Genomic DNA, 26,219 nt, shown 5'->3' with positions numbered 1-26,219 from the left:
CTTTTGGCGGCATGTGCATTGGTGCGCTAACAGTTTTGGCAGATCTTATGGGGGCAATTGGTTCCGGCACCGGTATTCTGCTCGCGGTCACCATCATATATCAGTATTTTGAGACATTCGAGAAGGAGAAGGCCAGTGAGCTTGGTTTCTTCGGTTTCTAAGATCACATTCTGAGTTTTATTATGTCGTAGACTTTTCATTTTTGTTAAGCTGGGGAATGTAAAGAAGAATTCCCTGTTGACACAGTGGAGCTTCCTAGTGGAAGGTTTTAGTTTAGTTTGCTTTAGTTCCTTAGACTTGTGTTGTTCTATGCTCATTTACTTTTGACAGTTTTACAGTTCTAGGTCTCCCAGATCGCAGTTATAGTCCGAACATATGCACAGCACTTCCGCGAAGAATTTTCTGTTAACTTACTACAATTTTTTTGATGTTTTGCCTAATCAAAACTTTGGTTTAAATGACTTGGATCGTGTTGAGCAAATTTTTCTTATTTACACAAAGGACACTTTTTAGGCAAGTGGGATGATAGAAAAGCATGACTTTTAGTGTGTAGGAAGTGGAAATTTGCTATAATGTTGTGCTAGTTGTTACATGGCTGTAAAATTAAGGGTTAATAATTTTTAAAATAATAAGTGGTATTTATAATTACATTAAATTTTAAAAGAATTTGTCGTGATTTATCTTAAAATAAGATGTCATGCGAACTTTGAGGTACTTTCCCCAGAACAGAACAGTAAAGGAACTTTGTGTATTGCTATGAAGTGTAAACGAATGATTCTTCTTAGCATACCGCAAGAGAAAGTATGATTAAAAACATTTTCAGCAGATGTAACAATCTGAATGCACTTTTCAATTGATATCCTTATTACAGCTGCATATTCTTGGATTCCTTTAAATACAGTAATAATGGTGGACAGCCCATGATTGATGATTGAATGAAGCTGCAGATGCTCAACTATCCATCAAAAAGCTGCCTGAGTTGAGATACTCTGTATCTTATCTTTAGGCTTAAAATTCGATTCATCACATCAATCTTTTCTCCCATTATTCTACCCTCCATATTTCATTCCCTTCACTCATTTACCCCTTAGTGCTATCACCTGTGAATAAAGGAGTTGACCGCATTTTCATCTTCTTTAAAAGTTACCGATAAATATATTTACTCCCTCAACAAGGATAATTTACGTAAAGATGGTGACACTTTTTAAGAATGTATGTGTAATTTTTCAAAAATCAAGAATAATTTGCATAAATAATATTGATTTTTTTGGTACGTGTATGTATAATAATTCAAAATATATGAATGGTGGGTGTATTTTACACTAACAATTATTATTTTATCCATTCTTCAATTTCGTTAATCTCCATCTCTTCTCCGTCAAAAAAAAAAAAAAAGAATCAATATGTTAGATGTGGAGCTATTTTACTTTACGAAACATTTTAAATATTATTTTTTGTGATGCTATTTGATATATTATTCAATACAGCGACAATGAATACCAAAGAAAAATTGACAATCAGATTGAATTTTTTTATTTTAAATTCTATTGCATTTTTTATTTTTACTTATTAATATGTATATGTCACATATACAAGGTTACGTCATTGAATATATACGTAAAATGTATATATTAATTAGAATGAAAGATTGAGTGGATGTAGAATTGAAAATCCAATCCCCCTATGTATTTTGGGAAAATATCATTTCTTTCTGTCTTGATGCTGTTGTCCGTTGGTCAGCTAAGCTACTCGAGGGAATTAATGATATTGTCACCCTGGAATCTACGTAATTTATGCACGTTCATCAGCATAAGTTTCATTATCATGTCTTTTTTTTTTTTTTTAATTTTATAATCAAATGTATTATTATGTCAATTTCGTACGTCTTGGTTGAGTTTTGTGATAATGATATATTCCTACTCCTTATGGCATGCTTGAAAAATTGTCAACCATCATTTTTTTAATAGAATAATAATTAATCAATACTCATCAATAAGTACTTTAGTATAATTCGAAAGAACAATCAAATTACAAAAAAAGCAATCCCTTAGTTATAACCCTCCGATATTGAAGTCAGTAGATTTTCAAGAAATGATAATGAAGGTCGTAAGCATGTTAGGATAGTGAAAGTTGTATCCGTAGCACGGAGAGTGACTATTTATAGAATAAACTAAATTGTACCATTTCACGTGGACCACAAACACTAAAATGATTCAATAATCATCCTAAATCCGTACATATAATCAGGGTTTATGCGACACCGAGTCGGGTTGTAAAGACCTTATATTAAGAAAACTGATCTAAAGCTTGTCTGAAAAAATCATAAATATTTTGAGGAAATGTCTTCATTATAAGGTAATCCCAGCATTAAAATCACAATAAATTTATATGAAGTGAGACAAATACCGACGTATATGATAGAATTTAAACTAATAACCATTTAACATCGATTTTTAACTGTTAGACTAAGGCTTTATTGAAAAATATTGATAGATTCATTAATTAACACGAAAGAGAAAACAATATTTTTAAATGAATTTAAGTAAATGCATATTTGTCGTTGATGGTAATACTTTTTCTTTCTTAATCAAACAAGAGGTCAATTTATGTCTATTACAAGACAAGTGATTCTCGCCATTTTCTGAGAAAGTATGGTGCTACTTTTGTGGTGTTTTAAGGATTTGACTGAATGATATTTCTACCATATTCGTATAAAAGTACCTTAGTTTTATAATAATCTCGATAATGATAAATAACTTATAATAATTTATATAAAGTTAGACAAATAATCACTTTTATATAAAATAAATACTCACATGTCCAGTAAAATTCAAATCCATAAAATTGAACTTATTCATAAAATCATTGTGGAAAAACAGGCAATTAGTGGCAATTCCTAACAAATTCTCAAGTACTTAACGTGATTGGTTTGTCATTCAATTCCATCAAAATTTAAATCACATGGTGTTGGTTTTGAGAGGTCACATTTGCTTTGATGATTGATGAAATGAAACCTTCGTGGGGGAATTTTATTGGGACATATCTATTAAACATACATGATATTTTTTGTACCCCGCAGACAACTCAATTTTAAATATAAAATTTATCGATGAAAAATTTTGAGCTCAAAATTTTTTTGTACCCCGCACACAACGCAAACATGACACATTATGACCATATAAGACTATTTTCATTTAATTAAATATTGTAAAGAAGTACTATCTTCAAACATGACAAAAAAATGTACCTTCAAGAATTGAAAATTTTTGGTAGTTAATGATGCTTAATTCAATCGACAAAGTTAATGATGTAATGATTATAAATTCTACTATTGTATGAGTAGTGATTTACTTTAATAATAGTTGTCACTGCCATAATAATTGTTGGTCGTTATAAATACATGATATTCGTAATTATTATGTTAGTTGTTAAAAAAATATTTAAAACGTAACTATATCCAATTCACTTAAAATAAAAGAAGAAAACTAAAAGAATTAGTCAACACGTATGTTTGACGTAAGTATTTATTAAAGCAAATATATTTTGGAGGGAAATGGACCGAGGATTATTTTCTTGTAAGAACTCAACTGCAAAGTGAATTGGTTATGAAAAATATTATGACTTGAGTTTTAAGAAATTTTGTGTAAATGATAAGTCGAAATTCTGATTGAATTCAACAAACTCAATTTATATATAATCGCTCGATTTCTCCACTTACATTTCAAAAATAAAAACAAAGTAGAAAATATCTACTTAGTCAATAAAAATACAAATCTCTCGACTCTTTTATATCCACATGTCTATATACATTAAATAAAAGTACAAATCTCGTGACTACGTAAATATTTACATGTCTGTATACAATACTATTATTATTTAAATATCAAAGCTGTATGAAAGAGATATGTTAATATTATTATTCAAATACATTTTATTCTTCAAAATAGTTCTTATGTTATAGCCTAAGAGAAAGACATAGCTTTTTATACTTTGATCACTTAGTATGCAACGAGAAAAAGCAGCTCATTTATTACAATTTTGACTTGTATATGGGATTGCACCACCAATCCCAATGCTACAATTTTGACAACACACACCAATTTGCATAACACATGTGGAATTCATACACATATTATTATTCAAACTCATTCGATTTTTTAATAATGCGTCCTTTCTTGGAGGAGCGTTAGATAATATTAATTAAGGGGATACTTGTATTTATATTTCATAATTTATGGTCTATATATAAAATTATTTATGATTTTTGCATAATTATAAAACCAACCACTGATAATTAAAAATATAGATAATTTGTGTAATGATGTTGATATTTTCTGAATGTGTGTGTGGATTTTTTAGAAAGTAGAAGTGGTTTGTGTGAATAGTATTGACTTTTTCTGATGAATGTGTGTATAACTATACTTTATAAACACAGTATAATTCAAAGAGTGTAAATGTAATTATTCCTTGTTAAATTATACAAAGCTAGCGTGTTTTTGACTATGGAGAAAATAAATCGTAATTGGCTGGTTGAAAAGGTTGCGTCATCACCAACTACATATAATACGGGCGTTTGCACAAAAGACTTTATGATATAATCTATTAAATCGGATCACTTTTACAACTTATTTGTTGTATCAATATTATTTGACAAGAGAGTGGTTTAGAGAAGTTGATCAATATGCAAACTTGTCGATTGCGTTATTTTATTGTTTTACACGTGTTTTTATCTTCTTAATTTAGATTCTTTTTTATGATGTAAATAAATTTACTTTTAGTTTCCTTATGAGAGTTAATCTTAGCCACGTGGATAAAATGACAATTTTGTACAATACTATTATGATCGAAGATATCTTACAATCCGTACACGACTATGATCAAAGATATCTTAAATCGTAAAAGTAATTTCAAGGCTACATAAATGAAAAAGTATGTAATCTCTTATATTATTGGAAACTACCTTTAATATAATCGTAACTAATTATGGTAAACATAATTAATAAAAGATCGCGATCCACAACTGAGACTCTAAAAAAACTTAATCAAGAAACTCAGCTGTTAAAATTCTTAAAATGCCCTCCAAACATGTGACCGTAACCAACATAACAATTAAAAATACGAGCAAAATTATTATAAACCTCATTTAAATCAATCCAAATTTTCACTACAAACGAGTTTTTACATCAATTCTTTAGGCAATAAATACCAGAACATTTGCTTTTTGGATTTTTTTTAAAGCCCAGACTGGAATTTAATTTGAATAATAGTACATTAATATGATTGAGGTAAAGAAGGATTAAAAAAGCAATAAACACCAAAATCTGGTAGGCACCCTATAGGATAGTTGATGCACGTATTTAAATACTTTGGACTTTCATCACAAGAAGCAATCTGTATGCTATTTCCTCAAAAATCCATATTTTGATACACGCTTATTTATATGATTAACTTTAATTTATAAAAAGAATAATTAATGATTTTGTAATATAATTATATTATCAGTTCGATTAAAAATTAATTTAAAAGAAACGGAAAAACAAAGACTACGACTTTCCCCATATATCCCCCATTGTGAAACCGTGTCTTTCCGACAGCTTTGAACTTACTACTTTACCCTCCAAACGAGGCCTTAATTACTCCTTCGTTAACAACATTATTAAGAAAAAACAAGGACAAAACTGTCCAAACAAGAAAAGCAAAACAGGAAATTGTCCCCACGGTGAGGCTGTGTGTTTTTAATTCCCCAATGCCTCTTCTGTCCAGCATTTCCCGTTTCCTCTCTGGTCATTTTCGTCTTTTTTTCCTATACCCCCTCCCCCCCACCCCCCTCCACCACTCTCTTAAAAGCAAAGAACAGCCTTTCTCCTGGTGAAGGCGCAGAGCCAATCTCACTCTCCCGACCCATTTCCGAGCTCCAAAAACCCATTCAGATCAAACCGTTTATAACCTTCTTCATCTCCTCTGTACACTCTCCATCAGTTCAAGATTCCAAGGTATGTACGTCTCTTCTCAACTCCGGACTCCTTGTTGAAGGAACACCGATGACGTTTCTTCATAAGGTGACTGTTTTTTCAGGGGTGTAGACGAAAAATAACTGATGGGCTTATTTATTCCTGTTGGATTACATCATCAGATTCTTTATTTCGAAACATCTGTACAAGATTTTTTTAAAAAAGAAATTGATTTTAGAAACCTAAAGAAGTGTTTTTTTTCTTCTTCTGCGCTTAAAGATTCTACCTTTCTTTGTCGTTCTGTTTGGACACATACAAAAACACACAGTACACGCACGTGTGTGTATTTTCACATGTATGTATGTATTTGTATATACAGATTAACGTGGGAGTTAAGTATTTTCTTGGGGTTTTTTGTATATCAGGGGCTGAAGAGATAACTGATGAGGGTGTTTTGTGGGTTCTTGAAATTCACGCTGGAGAGAGCAGAAGCAGAAGCAGCCTAAATCTGCAGCTTTTTCTCTGGGGTTAAAGGTTTCTTGGAAGGTAACGGTAATTTTTCGTGGTGGTGTTTTTACCTGGTATTGGTCAAAGTGTTTTTCTCTGCCTGCACGTTAGTGTGGAGGATCATGGTAATTCTTGGTCTTTGCCCTCAGGAGTCTGGACGCAGTGGCTTTAGCCCTTGTCTGTGTATTAGAGTTTTTTTATCATGCGGACGCCCCTACCGTGTACCCCTTCCATGGTCACGTGACTTCCACGTGATCCAAGAATGATCACCTGGAGTTGTTGTCACGTGAGTGAAGAATGTGGGGCCCGAGATTTTTTTCTCGGGGTTGAAATTAAAAAAAATATTTATTTCTGGGGCTGGGTGTTTTTATCCGTTGTTGGGGTAGAAGATACGGTGTGGCCTGAGTTACAGTGTGTGGGGTTTTCAAAAGTTTTTGGACGGTTTGATGTGAAACTAAGGTCGTGAATCATCACACCATGATAATGATAAATGTCTTTCTCTGTAGTAATTGCTGGGTCCACTGAGATTTTCTGTTTTGCTGTAGGATAGGTGACATGAGATTAATGATCATCATATTCACCAAGAAAAAAATAAATAAATAAAAAAAGTGATAAATGATGATCATGCTTTTGGCAGACTTTCTTGATTTTGTGCTATACCATGTGGTCGCTTGATATTAATCTCATAAAGCGTGAACCACATTCGATAACCTATAATGATATCATAAAATGAAATGTCGATATCATGGTACGTGCCCGCATTTAAGTCGGATTGTTTTCCATATGTGTCGTAGCTAAATTCGTTTTTGTATTTAAGACAAAAGTACTAGAAATGTTGCGTGATTAGTCCTTTGGACCGTAGATCAATTGAAACCACTTGTCGTGTGATTGGCCGTTCATAATTAGTTCGGCTTTTATTTACCTTATTTGGACCGCTGATTCATCCGGGTGCTGTTTATTTGAAGGCGTGTCAGGTTTGAAATATTAAATACCGTGAACTGTCATATAAGTATAATGTAGGTCCCATCGCTGACTTTGCTTGATCCTCAATTATGTGATGTTTTCGTGCATATAACAATCTTTCCTAGTAGCCCAATTCATAATGTAAATTAAGTTAGGTTGGTGTTGTGCCCATCGTTGATCCTCGCATAATTTGGTCTATTGGATATTAGCCTTGTTTTGTTTACTAAATCGAAGTACTTCCATTCGATAACAATGTTGATGCGACATGTTGTCTATTAATTGCACTTGTGTGCTCATTGGTTGTCGAAGGAATGCCACGGTTCCGATCTATGTATGGTTGTGAATTTTGTCTTTGTTGGCGAAGAACTTTCTCGATACTCTCCCACTATGCTCATCTTCATAATGTTGGTTGACTCATAGTCTATTCATATGCAAATTTAGTTTAACAAAAAAAAATCTGCAAAACGAGTAGATTAAAGGGTTTTCTAACTGGATCCAACCTGTTGGTTGTTGTGAATGGAAGACAAGTTTTGTCCAAAACTTGCCTGAATCGGACCGTGTGGGACTCCTTTTCTTGTCCTAATCTATAGAGTTTATGTTGTTCATATTTTAGTGATATTTTGGACTATCTATCATCACACAATCCCACCTCACCATATCTTTTGCTGTATCTAGCTGTCTACGAACCACAATGAGAAACTAATTCAGCCAAGTTGTTAAGGGGTGCGTCGTGCCATTGTTCATTTGTATGCATATCAGGAGTTTGGTGGCATTGCAAGTTGTTATAATATTCTAGGGTCAAATGTTGCCTGGTTGTAGTAGAATATTCAGAAAGATTGTTACCTAACTTTTGAGTAATTATTTTATTCCCTCAATTATGCATTGCCCGTGTTCGTATCCATTGCAATAAATTCAGTACTGCTACACGTCATCTGCCTTCGATTGCAAAGCATTAGGGATTAAGGGATCGAACTTCTCTTCCCGTCTTCTGAGTATGTCGTCTGTCTGATCATCTCTGACCTTCTTGTTTCTATGTTTTTCTGCTCGTCTCTTATTTGCTTTACTTGGAGCGGACTTAAACTTCGCAGGCAAAAAGGCGAAAGAAATTCTCTGCGCCTTTAATGGCCTTGATTTAAGAGATAAACCGTACAACTTTGTTATGAAAAGTCAGCATAATCATGATTATATCTGCTATTCGATTCTCTTTTATGTTATTCTTTATTGACATTACTGTTATTATTTACCTTAACTGTTGATTGCGTAATTAATATTGTTCGACGGTAGGCGTCCTTGTTTCATTTTCTTGATTTTCTTGATTCAGATGGACTCAGTTAAACGATCCGCAGTCACCCCAAGTAAGAGCAGGTTAGCGCGTACTTTTGCAAAGGTTCTTCATATTCAAGCTGTCACAGGGGTAGCTCCGGAAGATGGAGTGGAAAAGAGAAAGTCCCATGAAAAGACGAAGAAGGATCTACTAAAGAAAAGTACTCGAATTCCTTCCTTTGAAGATGAAGATGAGGAGCTGCAGGATAGGGCAGTTAGAGAAGCATTTCTTGCAAAATTGTTTGCCAGCTTATCTGCCATTAAAGCCGCATACGCCCAGCTGCAATTCGCGCAATCTCCTTATGATGCTGATGGGATTCAATCTGCAGATCAGATAGTTGTGTCCGAGCTAAAGAATTTGTCAGAGTTGAAGCAGTGTTACCTGAAAAAACAGCTGAACGAGATGTCTCCGGAGACAACTGTGCTTTTGTCCGAAATCCAGGAGCAGAAGAGTCTTGTCAAAACTTACGAGATCACGAGTAAGAAGTTGGATTCTCAGCTCAAGCTTAAAGACTCCGAAGTAACCTTTCTTAAAGAGAAATTGGCAGATACCAATAAGGATAACAGGTCACTTGAAAAGAAGCTGAACTCAAGTGGGCAGTTAGCCATGCCTGAAAATACTCGGTTCTCAGACCTAAAGCCTACCCATTTTATCGTATACCTCCGGCAGGCGGTGAAATCGATTCGAAGCTTTGTCCGACTGCTGATCACTGAGATGGAATCGGCAGACTGGGATTTGGATGCTGCGGCCAGTTCAATAGAACCCAATATTTCTTTCTGGCAACCCAATCATAAATGCTTTGCATTTGAATCCTTTGTATGCAGAGAAATGTTTGATGGTTTCAACCACCCCAATTTCTCCACAAGAACATCGGCCGAGCAGGGAGGTCATCACCAACACCGTCTATTTTTCGACAGATTCATGGAGCTGAAATCCGCGAGACCGGCAGACTACCTAGCATGGAAGCCCAAGTCACTATTCGCAACATTTTGCCGTAAGAAGTACTTGAGACTCATCCATCCGAAGTTGGAAGCGTCCCTCTTTGGGAACTTGGACCATAGGAATTTGGTCAATTCTGGGGATCTCCCGGAGACATCATTCTTCACAGCTTTCAGTGAGATGGCGAAGCGCATATGGCTCCTACACTGCCTGGCCTTGTCTTTTGACCCAGAGGTATCAATCTTTCAAGTTTGCAAGGGAAACCGGTTTTCTGAAGTTTACATGGAGAGCTTGAGCGACGAGGCTTTCTTATCGTCTGACGGGACCCTGGAGACCGATCCCCGGGTGGCTTTTGTGGTGGTTCCAGGGTTCAGAATCGGTGCAACCATTGTTCAATGTCAGGTTTATCTACGATAAACGTAGGTTGGCTAAGATGAGTATGTGACTAGATTGAATTTTTAAAAAAAGTTTCTTGGGGAGCAAGATGATTGCTATGGCTTGCCTAGAGGCAAGAGCTTTTTCTGAAACGATTTGCATGGTCTTACATAGGTAGATTCTTCATAGTGCAATATGCTTTTTTAAGAGCTCCCCAGTTTTGTTAATACTTTGGGAGGAATAGTAAGTGTAAATTGTAGTACTTCCTTACTATTAACAAGTAGCTTTGATGTACTAGTTTATTACCTTCACAACCCTACTTTTTGTTTGCTTAAAACTTGCTTTTATTTAGATTCTGTAGCCCCAAAATTCATGCTGTACTCCATATTTTATGCATTAATTGTTTGAATAATTATTGCATACCTTTGATTTTAAATGTATCAATCATTTCATTATCCGATATATTTAGGTGCTGCATATTCTTCTTCACAAGAAGAGTCGGAATGCAAAATACACCTTCGGTTTTAGATTTTGTCACTAATATTTTATTTTTTGAATTAGATTTTCTTTTTATCTCTAAAGTAACGTATATTTATGCTATTAGTTTTTTACCATTAAGTTTTAGAGTAAAACATTTACAAACTTTTTACCATTATATTTAGATTGCTGTTTATGATTAATGGATCATCCAATTTTATGATTAATGGATCATCCAATTTTATGATTAATGGATCATCCTTAAAAGAAGGGTACTAATAATTGTGGCCAATCACAGAACATTTATATTCATAATTGCTAAAACTAAAATTAAAAAACAAAGGGCCCTTCAACCTAATGGAAAGGAAGTGCGATATTTTTTTTACCTGGGCTTGGGTTTTACTCAAAATCGTTCTTTAAATCGTAACTCGAGTTTATATACTTCATAATAAGTATTTAATAAATGTTTTAAATGTATGTAGGGGATATTTTTTAACTTTTTTTTTTTTCAAAGGCGGAAAGGCATTTTTGGTTTTGATGGTAGTCAGTAAATAACAGGAGAAACAAATATATAATAAAGTTTTCCCCACAATTTATTCTAAAATTGTTTTCAAATATCACTAAAATAAAACACATAAAATAAGATTCTTACTATAATTTATCTTTTTCATATCTATAGAGTGTACGAATCCATTAATACATTTCCTCCATTTTACTTGTATACATGGATCATATAATATGAGAATATAAAGCAAATCAACCTAGCAACAAACATGGAACTACACAACACTGTCCAAACTCTAACTTCTGTAAACAATGTAAAAGTATAGCTACTGTCCAGGATAAACTCAGTGGCCAACTCCAGGACTAGGAACAGATTCTAGATTGCGACCCTCTACACGAAAAACACGATGAGCAAAGAGCTTTTCTGAGATGGCTTCTGCATCACCTCCATTACTAGGGGAAGAAGGTGGAACAATGGCTCTAGGAAGGGAACTTAACACTAAACTTGCCTCTAGAGACGAAGCCCGATTCTTGTCCGCACTTGTCAGTTCTCTAGCTTCCAAGATTGGACCTAAAATGACAAATACAAGAGTAAGGGCAACTGAAAGACTGCTCAAACGAGCCATTTGCGAGCTTGAAAGATGCGGAGAATGTTGGATGGAAAGCAGGTGTGCGAGAAGCTGGAATGTGCATGTGGAGTGGGAATAATGGTGGGAGAGTGACAATGCTTATATAAAGGTGTACAAGTTGGTGGGCTGGGTCAAGAGGTTTGAAATTTGAGAATGAAGGAATCTGGTTGTGTTGTACAAGTGTAACTTGGGTGTGCATGGAGGAAGTTGGTTAGGTATGGAAGAACTAAGACGCCGGCCAAGGTTTCTTGGAATGTTCCATGTGTGTGCAAATAGGTGTTTTGGGAGTGTGTTCAATTCACTTGGATGAAGAATGAAAAGTGAGTCCGAGGAACCCACCCATGGGGGCACATATCATCTACAGTCACTTAACTTTTGGTGTGCACGCAAACTTGAGGGCTCCAAACCTATAAATGCCGTTCTTGGTGCAAGATTACCCTCCATGTGTCCACCCAGACCTCTGCCTAAAGTCAATTGAGTCTTCTACTAACTATCTCTGCGGTGGTCTAATAGTATAAAAACTCATCATCTATGTTGTATATTATGAGCTGATAACGATAAGCAATTCTTGGTCCAATAAAGACTGAAATGTTAATTCTTAGTGCATTTGTGGTGTCCAAAAGAATACAAAGTATTTCGTAAAGATTAAATTCTTTCAGTTGAATAGCTACACTAAGGTTGAAGACAACCTAAGATTTCTCTTATTGAAAAGAAAAAATAAAATAAAATCTTCTACTAAAGTCAACCTTGTATTTTGTCTTCATGGGATCTTAAAGAATGCATTCATGGGACGGCCACATCATTAAAAATGTATGTTTTTTTCAATGCTTTCACTATCTGCAATATACGCAACCTAAATAGCGTGTTCAAAGAAAGAACACTTACAAACTTGATAATTGAATTATGAGGACAAAGTTCTCAACACCAACATGAAAAAAGAACAAATTGGTTAATGAATTAGTAGGAACTGGACTTGGCAAGACATGACAAATGAAGGAGACAAAAAGGTAGGCAGAAGTAGAAGTCAATAATTGCAAGGAAGAGTAAACAACAAACCAATAAAAACACCACCAATCAAAGAAGAAAGCTCCAAAGATTGGATATTTGGTTGAAATTCAATTAGTCAAATACCGAAAACCCCGCAGAGTAACGGAACAATCGCTCCAAGCATCAAAAGGGGAAAAGGGCAGTAAGGAGACCTGTCATCATTAAAGGATACATGCAGGAGAAGGATTTGTGCTAATTACAAGTCCAGTAATAAGACGTGCAGGAGTTAGGTATGCATAAATTGATAAATTAAGCATGGTGTGCAGCACTGAGATTTTTTCCCCTAATAAAGCTTTTACATCTGATATTGACTTAATCTATAGCAACAAGCAAAAGAAGTTGGATCTTTAGGAAGATTACCGTTTGTCTATATTCAAAAGGCAATTCACCAAAGAATTTCCATATACACGTGGCTGACGTCTTTTTGCTCAAATAACCACAAAATCTGGTCGTACAAAAATTCCACAATCCACGGTACGTCGTGCTGGTAAATCCAGGAGTTGGGTGGTCTGTTTAATAGCTATCCCAGAACATACCAACTCCGTTGCACCTTCAAACCTGGATTAAGCCAATTTCCAACTGCTATGTACAGAACCATAACATAATTTATGCATGATGCATGAGGACTATTGAAGGCTAATCAGCAATGAAGCTATCACTGTTTCTCCTGTTATATATGGGAGCCAAAAGACATGAAGAGAACTACTCAAATTTGTAACTGAAAATATCCTTATAACCGTATAAATCCATTTCCTTCATGAGCATATTGTCAACAGTCAGAACTAAGGTATAGAAGCCACAGGCAAATGGGTAGCATATATGTTTGAAGATTTTGTGGTATAAAGATGCAGCAGATTATTTTCATCAATTAGAAGCATCAAATAGTTGATGATTTCTTCCATGCCTTGCGATAACTATCTATGCTCAGATACAATAATTACATAACTCTGCATGTGCAAGTTTACTGCTTCAGGTCTAAATTTTTATAGAGGTTTAGAAGGATAAGGCTAATTTAGGTAGTCTACAACCAGAGAGAAAACTCGTTTCAACATAGATCTACAAAATTTAGATGTTTATACAAGGAGAACAATGTCAGTCAAAGATTAGATGTATATGGAAGGCAGGGGAAACAACATATTTGAAACGCCTCCCTCATATCGAATTACATTGTCGGTGGGATCCCAATCGGGCCTACCCACTAGACACAGTCCAAGACTCCTGTGTCCTGTCCAAGTTCAACCATGTGAATAGTTGCTTAAAATGGCTCACTAAGACGAAAATGCCAAACTCTCTTGTTTTGTCTCAGTTTAATTAAATTTCCAAGTTAGGAAATCATAAAATATGGTCATGACTCTTACAAACACAATTTCTAGGGAAAACAAATAATAAACCATTTCAATGCAAATTACTTACTCACAAGCAAAAGTAATGAGGAGAAGAGATGTGTATACCAAGCAATATATTGAAACTCAACAGTCACTCAAGTGCACAAGAAAAAATCAGCACATAGAAGCACGCTATACAAAGTATCTCTAGCGGACTGATAGAGCATGACTTTTTATTAGCCTATTAAACAGCTCACTGGCATTTGAATGTTTGTCCTTGCAGACCAAAGAAGTTATGAGTCTCCATATATATCTATCAATTGAATTTTTCTTTGCCAAATTAAACAAACATGTCCACAATTCTTTATCCTTCCCTTGGACCAATACATCTAGATATTTGCATGCACCAGAAGAATGAGGAACATATCCCATAAAAATCATCTCATCCAAAATGCAAGCTGCTTCCTTGAACTGTTGTACATCACAAAGCCCATCAAACAGTGTCTTGTAAGTTACCACATCTGGGGCACATTGCTGTCTTGGCATATCTTCCAACAGTTTATTTGCTTCTCTCACTTTCTTCTCCCTACACAGCCCAGCAATAATCACATTATAAGTAATCACATCTGGCTTGCACCCCTCTTTCTCCATCTCACTCAAAGAAGCAAAAGCTAAATCAAATTCCTTCTCCTGACAAAACCCATATATCATTGCATTGTATGTTACAGTATCAGGGTTACACCCATTCCTTCTCATTTCCTCTAGCAATTCATAAACCTCTCCCTTTCGACCAGCCTTAAAAAACGCACTGATCAAGGTAGAATAAACTGCAGGCTCCAGTTCCACTTTGTTTCTTAACATCTCGTCCTTTAACTTAATGGCTTTATTTAAGTCACCAACCTTACACAGCCTTTTTACCAATGCCACATAGATATGCGCGTTAGGTCTGATCTTAAAATCCCTTTCCATCCTTCTCTTCAAACTGAAAGCCACATCCAACTTAGAAATTGCACAAAGCCCCTTAATCAAAGTCCCAAATGTCACCACATTAGGTTCAACCCCTCGCCTCCGCATTTCATCAAACACTTTCCACGCTCTCTCCAAATCAGACCTCATGCACCATGCATTTATCAGTATGTTATACGTACAAGCATCAGGGCTCGCATACTTGCCAATCCCTGAAAACACTTCCTTTATCTTATCAAACTCCCGACACATCAGAAGGCTATTCAAGAGAGTATTAACCGATTTTATCGTCCTCTGGCATCGACAAGACGGGATTTCGTCGAACACCTGGAGGGCTTTATGCGGCAAGCGCGCTCGGCCATAGTAGGTAATAATGTTACAGAAAATGATTTCTTCGGGGACAATGCGTGTGTCATTCTTCAATTTCTCCACAACCATCTCCATTTCGGGAAACATTTTGGCTTTACCGAGCTTGGAGATAATGAGATCGTAGGAAAGGAGAGAGTAACGAAAAGGCTTGGCATTGGGGTTTGGGTCTTTGGGGTTGGGGTTAAGGAAGAGGTGAAGGGCTTTGGTCGGGTCGTTTTGCAGGCGGAGGAGTGAGGAGAGTCTGAACGGAGAGATGTTCTTCATTTTCATTTGTTTCAAGTAGAAATACTTGTGCTGCTGCGGCACAGATATTAGCATTCGGATGGTTTTCACTGAGACCGAGACTGAGACTGAGCGGAGGCTCACTGTAAATTTGAAGTTAATTGTACATTATCACTATCTTTATTCTCATCATACTTTTTGTTGCTACCATTTTATCGTGCTGATGAGAATATTTATTCTGGAAAACTGTTTTGCGTATTCATGCACATCCATACATACGTATCGTACAAACCTCGTATTCCAAAGTGCTTTAATTTAAAACTAATATTGCTCCCACTCCTACAACATCAAAGTACGTACTAGATTTAAATATAAACAAGGCATCCCTCATACTCATAGGATACACACTTCCAAACCATGCACGGAATTGTTTATTACATCATCATCAACGCAATGCCTGCAGCACCAGTTATAATAAAAATCTGCATTAGTTTTAGGATGAATTTCAATAAACTTTCTTGAAATTTGACATAATTATTAATATTTTATTATTATTTAAAAAATTATAAATTAATATAATTATTGAAATTAAAGTTAATTTGTCTAACAAATTCTCCTACAATTATGGCGGTTACGAGAATATATTGTTAAAAAATCATTAATTTTAGAAGAGTATTTGTAATTTTTCAAAATACGCAGATATACTTATAATTATGACAAATTTTAAGAAAGCCAGTTATAATTTACAGTATTAATATATATATATATATATATATATAACATAGTGACAGTTCAAAGTGTGACAAGAATTTAATTTTTTGATATTTAATTAAAATGATAATATTAAATATTCTTATCATTATTGTAATTATAATTATATATATATAAAATTATTGCCATGTATGTAAATAATTAAATTTATTGTATACATTAATATTGAAATTTGAATGTATCATTTAGAAAAAGTAAAAATAACGCTCAATCATTTCAGAACTACTTTTTTCCTTTAAAGAAATTTATACACTAATTTTCATTTAATACATTTAAATATCAAATATTAATGCATCAATAATTACCTTACCGCAGGCAATGAGAGTAGTAAACCAATTCGGCTTGCTCGCAAGTTTCAGCTTCTTCAAAAACTTGTCGGCGCCGGAGCGGAAGGAATCCGGCGGTGAGGCTAAATAAGCTGTTCTGGGAACGAAGGGAGACCACAAGCTGCTTTCTTCGTAGTCGAAGTCGAATCCCGAAGCATCAAAGTATTTTCCGAGAAGCCTGTCCGACATCGTTTTGGAGACCAGTTGAACGGAGCTCCGGCCGGGGCTGCCGGAGGAAGACGTTTTCGATGATATCGGTGATGATGAAGACATGGAGGCCGCGCCACGCCATACTCACCAATCCATGTGTGTATATATGTGTTTGTGTGCGTATATTGGATGTGTGAATATTAAAAAAATTAAATTAAATTTTTTATTCCAAATTTTATTATATAATATATTGGTATGCATATTAAAATGAAACAAAATACAAAAAAAATAATGATAACCACTCTAAATTCAATATTATTATTATTATTTTTATTATAATGTACATCCCTAATTGTTAACAAAGCCTCATAAACATTATCAATAGTTACATTTACATTCTTTGGACTTTGGTGAAGTTAGACAAATTATTCATGTTTTTTGTATAATTATAAAAATCTTCCCACTAGTAAAGTTTATGGGAAAAAAAAATAAAAATAAAAATACTTTTTTTGTGTGATAGATTTGCTTCTAAAGAGTATTTTTGTAATTATCAAATCTTAGATGGGGTGTCAGAGTAATATTTTGAGGAAGAACAATAGTACATCATATTGTTTTTTATTTATTATAGTAACTTTTGTTTTATCTTTTTTATTTTTACAGAATTTTAAATTAAAATCTTCATATATGAAAATTTTGTAAATTTAAAATTCATTAAGTCATAACTAATAAAAAAAAATTAATTTGAAAATTTTAAAGATTAAAAAGTACACTATTATAAACAATTAGTTTTAAATTAAGACTTTCTATAAAATATAAAAAAAATCCCTAAAATATTACTCTAACACCTGTTCTGAAGTTTGGGAATTAAATAAATACCCTAGTAGTGTAAACATAATTATCTCTAAATATTATGCTTTTTAGTATAATCACTACAAGAAAAAGACGTAATAAATATAAAAACAAATTGATGTTAGAATTAACATCGAGTTAATTAACAAGTAAAATTCTTATTAATAATCTACATTATATAATATATACTTTAAACAAAATTTATAAATTTTATACTACAATACGAAGCCGGTACAATTTTATTCTAGATTTTGCTACTAATATTACATATGATGAGATAAGGGGCAGCAACATGATAAAAGTGCTAGTCTGGATACAAGTAGTGGAATTGAGCAAATGACACTTTTTGTACTCCGTAAGTCATTAAGCAGGCACGACTTTATTCTAGTAGATGCACAAGTGTTGTCATGCTAAAGGTTGTGATTTGCTCTGGACTGGAAGTATATGATCTAGTTTTGGAAAGGGCATTTTTGAGGAGATGTGGAAGAAGCAGCACCCTGTTGCTCTGTGTTGGGTCCAGAAATGAGAGGTGCTTTAAGTAGTGGAGCAAAGAGCTCAGCAGGATCATAGTATATCTCCACTTCCTCTGCCCTCATCAGTTCATCCACCTGTACACCACAAAAGAACTCAGGATATTGGAGAAATTGATTCATCAAGTTGCACAGTAGACCAAGCTGGTTCGACCAGGACCATAGGACCGGGCCTGGTTTGGTCGAGACGGTTTGTGGGTTGGGCTTGAATTTTGAAAAGACTCCATATAAGTGCATTTCAAAATTCAGGATCCACCATGAAACTATTTTAGTGTATACACACACTACATGCATGCACACGTACATGGACTATGATATAGAAGCTTACTTTGAGAATTACGAGTCCAAAGAGCTGGACCATTTCTCCAGTGGGGGCATGGCCTTTAAAGGGGCCTTCAAAGTAACCCCAGTGCCTGAACTTAAAGGTAATCACCGGCGGGCTTGAGTAAACAGCCACCACTTCACACGCAAATCCACGGGGAAGCGCATTTCGGAAAGCGTCGTCAGCCGAATCGAAGGTCTCTTCGTGTGCTTTATAGTATTTGAACTCATCTGGCATTGAACTCTTCAGCACAGAATTATAGCTTCCTAGACTAATTGTTTCTTCTGCAGATAGTGCCTCTCTTCCTGTTATAAAAACCAAGTTATTATGCATGAGTTATAATACTTTTGTCCCTGACAAACACAACAAAATGTGGTTCAAGTCCGACCAAACCTGTCTAGGTTAAAATTTTCCATTACGTACCATTAACGATGAGCTTGAACTTTTCTGGATGCATGATCCTGAAGTCCTGAGTCCGAGTCTTGTGAGTAAACTCCGTCTGCCATGACTTCATCATATTTTGGACCGTCTCTTCTAGAGATCCTTCAGCCCATTCCTACAAATTAAATATATAACACATGGATGTTCATAAGTGAAAAGACGAAAACATCAAATGATCTAAATCACGGGACCAAAAGTGAATTCAAGCTGAACTAAAACACATCACGCGCAGACACATGCCTTGGTCCGGCCTTCTTCAAAGAGCTTGTTGACGTTGTGGTATGTAGGAGGGGCACCACGTCTCCACACAGTGTTGTGTGCGTCTTCATGGTGCAAGAAAGACCTGTACTTATCTTTTGCTGTCTTAAGAGCACCTTGTAATGTTTGTGTGGCCATATCTATATATGTTTATATTGCTTTGTTTGAGATGTAATATGTGGGATGATGAATTGATTACAAAAAGCTTGGAGGGGCTCATCATATATATAGGCAAAGATATGATGTGATTAATTAATGTGATAATTACATTTGTACTCTCCCATGTATGATTTGTTTAACAAAATTATCCATGTCTTTTGTATAATTACAAAAACCACTTCTGACAATAAAAATATTAAAAGGGATAATTTGTGTAATGAGGTTGACATTTTCAGGAAGTGCGTGTAATGTTTCAAAAATCAGATGTGATCCGTGTAAATAATGTTGATATTTTTAGTAAATATATAAGTTATTATACAAAGCATAAGAGTGATTTGTGTAAACAAATCATAAAATTGACGGTGCTAGTTAATTTTAATTAACATATTGGAACTGATTAAGTTATATGGTCCATGACCAGTATTAGGTGGTGCCTAATTGTATGCATGAATTCTGAGTACTGTCTTAATGGCTAAAGTATTTAGTACTTGTCTTTGTAAGAAAGTTTATTAGCTGATGTACTATCACTTGGTGTGTACTAACTACGCAGTTCTAATTACAATGAGCTGTCTGGATTGGTCCATTAGTATCAATTGTGGTACCTTAATTATTTGAACCCAATGTTTTAAATGAATATTTAAGTAAATAACTACAGTGGGTTGATAGTCTACTTTTTATGATATAAATCTCTTGGCCCATTTAGGGTGTTTTTGGATGAGCTTATAAGTTGTTAAAAAGATTTTAAGAGATGTTATTATAATTACACATTTTGACTTTCTATATATATTATATTTATTCTTTACAAGTACAAAAATATTATAAAAGATTATTTGAATGAAGGATAGAATTAAAAATACAATAATTTTTTATTAAGATCAATATTATTCATTCAAACTCTGGCGAAATAGGGACAGTTGTAATAAAAAATCATCAAAGAGGGTGTAAGTGTAATTTTTTTTTTGGTGGAAAAATGTAGTGTCATATTCTCAGATGATTAAGTAGTAATTGACCCTCATTTTTATACAATAATTATCACTAGGGATAATTATATTGTCCCCCGCTAAGGTCTGGTGTAATTATACGTACTCTCTTTAGTTTGAATATTTACATTTAGTACTTCAAATATTTTTTTTATTTGACGAATAGATCCATGCATTAGTCAAAATTAACGAAGTTTGCTGATATTAGCAAAATTTTGAATAAACATACATATTTACTCTAAAAATTGACTTATTACTTCGCATGATATAATTGAATTCGATGGCCCCTCTATACCAACAACTTGTCTGAATTGGTCCATCAGTATTAAGTGACACTACAAAAAGTTAAATTTTTCTTACATCATCAATGATTATGGTTTAAAAAATATGATAAATCAATATTATTTATCATAATTAAATAAAATTATTGTGAAAATTTAATTTTTTTCATGATTAAACAATATTTTCTATGATTTTTTAGTTATTATCAAAATATTTGTCATAACTAATGTTTTGACCTCACTGCAAAAACTACAACTTATAATTATTGCAAAGTTGTAATTAATCCATATTGTTTTTATTTATTTATCATAGTAATTAATTGTAGAGAAAATAATCATACATTTTTTCTAGTGTGGCATCTTAATTATTTGAACCGACTGTCTTAAATGAATTTCGGAAAGTCAGCTGCCATCACTTTTCTATGATGTAATTATCTTGCCAGTTGGCCCCTTTACTCACATTAATTGAGGTGTACCTATTTCTTCACTAATTGTAATTAATCCCTCCTTAATTACACGTCTTAGTGTTTAATTTCGTGGCATAATTAATTTCTTTAAATGGTTAAGAAAATCATTTATATTACACTGCAAGAAAGATAAAAAAAAAGTCACAAATGATCATTAACAATATGAAAAACCACGTACCTCTATTTATATATAATGATAATTACATCATACTCTCCTAAAATTTGATATAATTACATGTAAATTTTCAATAATCTGAAAAATTACATTTTGCGCTCCTGATATTGTTTTCGTTAACAAAAAGATTATTCTCTTAGTCAAAATTCACCGAATTTATTAATATTAGCAAAAGAACAAAAAGAGTGAAAATCTGTATACACTCTCAGTTGATTTATTACTGACATATTATAGGTCAAATAAATCTTTCATGACCAAACTAATTTTATAAGCGTGAAGATATATTTTCTCACATGCATTAGTGTGTCAAGATGTATATGCATAGTTTGGTTAGAAAAAAATTTATTTGATTTGCAATAAATTAGAAATAAGTTAATACGGGGTAAACATGGATTGTTGCCCAACTTATTTTCGCTAATATCAACAATTTCGGTAAATTTTGACTAACAAATGAATCTATTTGTTAGATAAAAACCAATAATAAGGAGGTATTAAGTAAATATAAGTTTTTAAATCACAAAAAATCTACATTATTACACTAAAATTCAAGAGAGGAAGATATAATTCTCTCATGTGTTGATTGATATGTAAGATAAAAGTGCTAGTTATAGCAAATAACACAGTATTTGTAGTACATAAGTAATTAAGCAGGCACGACTTTATTCGTTCTGGAAAGGGCATTTTTGAGGAGATGTGGAAGCAGCAGTCCCCTGTTGCTGTGTGTTGGGTCCAGAAATGAGAGGTGCTTTAAGTAGTGGGGCAAAGAGCTCAGCAGGATCATAGTATATCTCCACATCCTCTGCCCTCATCAACTCATCCACCTGTCAACTCATTTCATCAATATCATTCAATCTTATCTTGAATTTGGATGCCTTTGAAATTTAAACTCTTGTCCGAAAAGTCATCTCGCCATACAAATGGTGACAGCTTCAACTCAATCTTAAAATGTTTCATGCCACGCCTAATATGTATGGTGAAATCGAATGTGCTTCAATAGCTAAGCATACGTATATTTAAGATAGAAACTTACTTTAAGAATTCCTACTCCGTAGAACTGGACCATTTTTCCAGTGGGGGCATGCCCTTTGAAGGGGCCTTCAAAGTAACCCCAGTGCCGGAACTTAAAGACAATGACCGGCGGGCCTGAGTGAACGGCCAGCACCTCCCACGCAAATCCACGGGGAAGCGCATTGTTGACTCAAAGCTCTCTTCTTCTACTTTGTAATACTTGAACTCCTCCGGCATTGAACTCTTCAACAGCGCATTGTAGCTCCCCACCCTAAGTGTTTCTTCCGCAGATAGTCCCTCTCTTCCTATTACACGGAATAGGGTAAATTAGAAAAAGGGTTTGAGCTGGATTCGATCAATATTGTAATTAGTACCATTAACGATGAGCTTGAATTTGTCTGGATTGATAGTCCTGAAATCCTGAATCCGAGTCTTGTGAGACAGCTCCATCTCCCATGACTTGATGGCATTTTGAACCACCTCTTCTAGAGATCCTTTAGCCCACTCCTGCAAATATTTATCACATGTTACAGAAAACAAAAAGTATATATTAAACAAATCTGAATTATGAACGTGCTTTGGTGCGGCCTTGTTCGAAGAGCTGGTTGACGGTGTCGTAGATAGGAGGGCCTCCATGTCGCCACTCTGTGTTCTGTGCTTCATCATGCAAGAAAGACCTATACTTATCCGCTGCAACCTCAACACCACCTTCTTTTTCTGTGCCCATCTCTATTGCTTCTGTTTGCTACTTTCTATTCACCTAATCTGTGGGATAATTTGGATTTCCAAACCTTGGCTTCATATATATATGGGTATGAGTAAGGTTTCAATTGACCTTTTTTGGTAAAAATGGGAAGGGGAAACTGCAAATTTCCTAGTAATTTAGAGGCTGGCAATTTTGGTTATGTACCAACTAATTTTTGTAATTTAGTCCGATAATTTTTAGAATTTGGCAATTGTGATCTCATCTGGCTGAGAAACCCCAATTTTAAAGGTCATGTGCCCAACACAAGTGTTTTTCCAAGCAAAAAGAACTACAATTGTCAAATTTTTTAAGTTACAGGATTTAATTACAAAATCAATTCATATAGGATTAAAATTGCCACCCCTTAAATTATAGGATGAAAATTATAATTTTTTCAAATTGGAAAGTAGGGATCGCACACTACGTCACATCTTAGAAATCTACGAACTTGAGGAATGATTGTTATAAGAAATATAACATTTTGTCATGACTAATATATCACGGTAAAAAATGAAAATACCATGTCGAATAGTAATTAATTATGGTTGTGCAAATATGTATCAGCGTCGTTTCTACATGTGAAATTAAAATATTTTTTATAGTTAAAAATAATTATAAATGATACGATCATAGCTAATAATCATAACAAAATACTTCAAACATCCTATTTAAAGGGGTATAAATGTAATTATCTGATGCAACAGAATTTAGATAAGACTTATCTGACTTACTATTGGTTTATACTTGATAGCATCGAGAAAGTGAATAATAAATCTTTATAAGCGACTCTAAATATCTAACATAAAATCAAAGTAAGGTCATTCTAACATAAAGAACATTGTAATTTTGGTATCAGAATTTAGCCTCTCTTGCAATATTAGTATCACAATTTATAAAATAATTCGAAAATATACTATAGTAATAATAGAATATTTGTAATTTAATATTTCAATTAGAAATTTAATGGTAAAAAGTCACGTGCACTACATGTGGACGTCAAATTAATGCCACTTACACGAATGCGTCTGATTAAACGGCCATGTATGCGGTTAAATTTTGAATCGAAGTATCAAAATTATAAATTTTTTATTACTATTATACTTTTTCAAGCTAGTTTTTAAATTATAGTGCCAAAATTGCTGTTTTCTCTTCAAACATGTGTATGATCTGTTCTATAATTATTGTAACGGATTATCAAACTTGAAGTGAAAACTCCACGTATGCATTTTATCTTCACTCGCGGAATTTACAAATTACAGCACCATTTTTTATTTGGGTTTAATATAATTTATCTTTATATGATATTGTAAATTAGTAAATTATCATTTTATGAAAAAATAATAGCAATCTACTCTTATATTTTTTAAAAAATACACAGAGGGTAAATTACTGTATTTTTAAAAATATAGAAGTTAAATTATTATTGTTTATTTTATAGGAGGTAATCTGTTCATTTATAATATCATAAAAGGGATTGCTTATATGTTTTTTTTCTAATTTCATATTTTTTAAATTTTATGTAGTTTTAGTGTTTTTTTTTTAATTTTTTGTCTGCTTTCTGAAAGCTACAACCTAAATTTTGATATGAAATCAAGAATTATTGGGTTGGAGTCCTATATATGTATTTATTTCTTTATAGGTTTTTTGGGCTAAAAAAATATTATGAAAATAAAAGATTTATGCGGTAGTTGTATATTAAGAAGTCGATACGAGAGTTAGATTTTTTATCTTTAAAATAATTATAAATTAAGTACAATTTTCATTCAATATATTTTATATTTAGGTGTTTTAGTTCTTTTTTTTAGAGTAGTAAATAGGTCGACATGTAATTTTTTTATTTTCGTGATTTTGATCCTTCAGTCGCTGGAGTTTACAAATATTGCAGAATAAGCATGTGGCCCGCAAGTACGTTTTTTGATTTGGGGCTTTTGTTCCCATTGATCAATTTAATGGACTAGAATCACAAAAATTAAAAATAATAAGACTTATTTGCTACCTTAGAAAGGAAATGACTAAAATATCAAAATGCAAAAAATATAGGATCAGAAATTTGCTTCCATACTGATACAGACAGAAATTGATCAATAGGAACAAAAGCCCAAACTAGGAAAAAGCATGTGCATGACACATGTGACGTCCGTAGAATTTTGTATGTAATTGGGAGACTAATTGGTAATTATTAGAAATTTAGATGTAATTAGTAAATAAAATTATAGATTGAATTTGGGATATAATAAAACTTGAACGGATTAAATTGGAGTTCGTAATAATATTTGAAAGCAAATTATATTAATTAGAAAATTAGAAAGGACGTAATGGGTATTTTGAGAAAAGTTTAATTAAATATATAAAATAATAATATTATATATATAAATAATATATAGTAGAATTGAGGGGAGAGAGAGAGAGTGTAGAATGAATGAGGCGGTGGGCCTCTCTTCCATATTAATATGCACACACACACACATAATACAAACTCACACACACACATTCATACACACACAGCGACGCACACACACATTTCGGAAAAATAGAGGTACGAAAATTGTAATTTAATTTCTATTAATTTATATAATTATATTATTTAATTAGTCCGTTTATTAAATGTTGATTATATTGAGCGGTGAACTATTTAATCGGAGTGTTTTATGATTTTGGCTATTTATATTAGTGTCAATTTAAATATCACAATTGCTATAAAAATGATATAGTTGGGTAATTAAAATATTAGATTTGTTAGATTTAATTATCCTTATAGTTAATTTACACAATTCCATCGGAATGATTAACCAAATATGTAATTCTATGTATTGTTGCTTAATTAAATTGTATAGCAACGGTAAATTGACAGAAAATTCATAGAAATACTTCGGATGTTATATTTTAGAAATATTATGTTATTAAAGAGGAAAATGAGGTTTCAATGGTAATATAATTTACGAATGTTATTAAAAATGATAGTTATAAATATATAAGGGGTTTGATTAAGTGAATTCTTATGAATTATTTGGTAACTTAAATATATTGATTATACATATTATAATTTATTATAGGACGTGACGACAAGGTAGAGGGTTGAGCAGTTCCACGTAAAATAGAAGCATTTTGGGATATAAGGTAAGTATAGCTAATTGGATTTATATATATATATATATATAT

At 33.4% G+C, this 26,219-nt stretch overlaps 4 protein-coding genes and 1 pseudogene across 6 annotated transcripts in view; 2 read left to right on the top strand and 3 right to left on the bottom strand.

The window, feature by feature from the left end:
• LOC105165827 (protein transport protein Sec61 subunit alpha-like) overlaps positions 1 to 161 on the top strand; it is a 4,311-nt gene extending 4,150 nt beyond the window's left edge. The window contains exon 8 of the mRNA XM_020694238.1: positions 34 to 161. Coding sequence (XP_020549897.1) covers positions 34 to 161 — 128 coding nt within the window. The remainder of the gene's footprint in view (positions 1 to 33) is intronic.
• Positions 5,833 to 10,370, top strand: LOC105165456 (IRK-interacting protein). Of its 2 annotated transcripts, XM_011084472.2 has the most exons (3): positions 5,833 to 5,993; positions 6,377 to 6,497; positions 8,743 to 10,370. In XM_011084472.2, the coding sequence occupies exon 3, from the start codon at positions 8,743 to 8,745 to the stop codon at positions 10,099 to 10,101; it is 1,359 nt and encodes a 452-aa protein (XP_011082774.1). In that variant the 5' UTR covers positions 5,833 to 5,993; positions 6,377 to 6,497; the 3' UTR covers positions 10,102 to 10,370. The 2 variants fall into 2 exon arrangements, with proteins under 2 accessions (XP_011082774.1, XP_020550406.1); XM_020694747.1 differs by lacking the exons at positions 5,833 to 5,993; positions 6,377 to 6,497 and adding an exon at positions 6,504 to 8,413.
• LOC105165454 (putative pentatricopeptide repeat-containing protein At1g53330) lies at positions 14,157 to 17,000 on the bottom strand. 2 transcript variants are annotated; one of them, XM_011084470.2, is made up of 2 exons: positions 16,675 to 17,000; positions 14,157 to 16,055 (listed from the first exon to the last, which is right to left on the bottom strand). In XM_011084470.2, exon 2 carries the CDS (start codon positions 15,692 to 15,694, stop codon positions 14,249 to 14,251), a length of 1,446 nt encoding a protein of 481 aa, XP_011082772.1. In that variant the 5' UTR covers positions 15,695 to 16,055; positions 16,675 to 17,000; the 3' UTR covers positions 14,157 to 14,248. The 2 variants fall into 2 exon arrangements, with proteins under 2 accessions (XP_011082772.1, XP_011082773.1); XM_011084471.2 differs by having other exon boundaries at positions 16,680 to 17,000.
• Positions 17,927 to 19,383, bottom strand: LOC105165826 (pathogen-related protein-like). Its single transcript, XM_011084988.2, has 4 exons — positions 19,228 to 19,383; positions 18,970 to 19,102; positions 18,553 to 18,851; positions 17,927 to 18,302 (listed from the first exon to the last, which is right to left on the bottom strand). Exons 1-4 carry the CDS (start codon positions 19,381 to 19,383, stop codon positions 18,144 to 18,146), a joined length of 747 nt encoding a protein of 248 aa, XP_011083290.1. The 3' UTR covers positions 17,927 to 18,143.
• On the bottom strand, positions 21,799 to 23,187 carry LOC105165453 (annotated as a pseudogene).

This window comes from Sesamum indicum, linkage group LG6, assembly GCF_000512975.1.
Source record: "Sesamum indicum cultivar Zhongzhi No. 13 linkage group LG6, S_indicum_v1.0, whole genome shotgun sequence".
Lineage (NCBI taxonomy): Eukaryota > Viridiplantae > Streptophyta > Magnoliopsida > Lamiales > Pedaliaceae > Sesamum > Sesamum indicum.
Note: the sequence above shows the minus strand (reverse complement) of the source record. Positions and strands in the feature narration are given on the sequence as shown.

Excerpts from the sequence above, each read along its gene's own strand:
- LOC105165454 (XM_011084470.2), bottom strand. The coding sequence starts at position 15,694 with ATGCTAATATCTGTGCCGCAGCAGCACAAGTATTTCTACTTGAAACAA.
- LOC105165456 (XM_011084472.2), top strand. The coding sequence starts at position 8,743 with ATGGACTCAGTTAAACGATCCGCAGTCACCCCAAGTAAGAGCAGGTTA.
- LOC105165826 (XM_011084988.2), bottom strand. The coding sequence starts at position 19,383 with ATGGCCACACAAACATTACAAGGTGCTCTTAAGACAGCAAAAGATAAG. Across the intron at positions 19,103-19,227 it reads TTGAAGAAGGCCGGACCAAG|GAATGGGCTGAAGGATCTCT; the intron begins GCATGTGTCTGC and ends TTTAATTTGTAG. Across the intron at positions 18,303-18,552 it reads TTGGACTCGTAATTCTCAAA|GTGGATGAACTGATGAGGGC; the intron begins GTAAGCTTCTAT and ends TGTGGTGTACAG.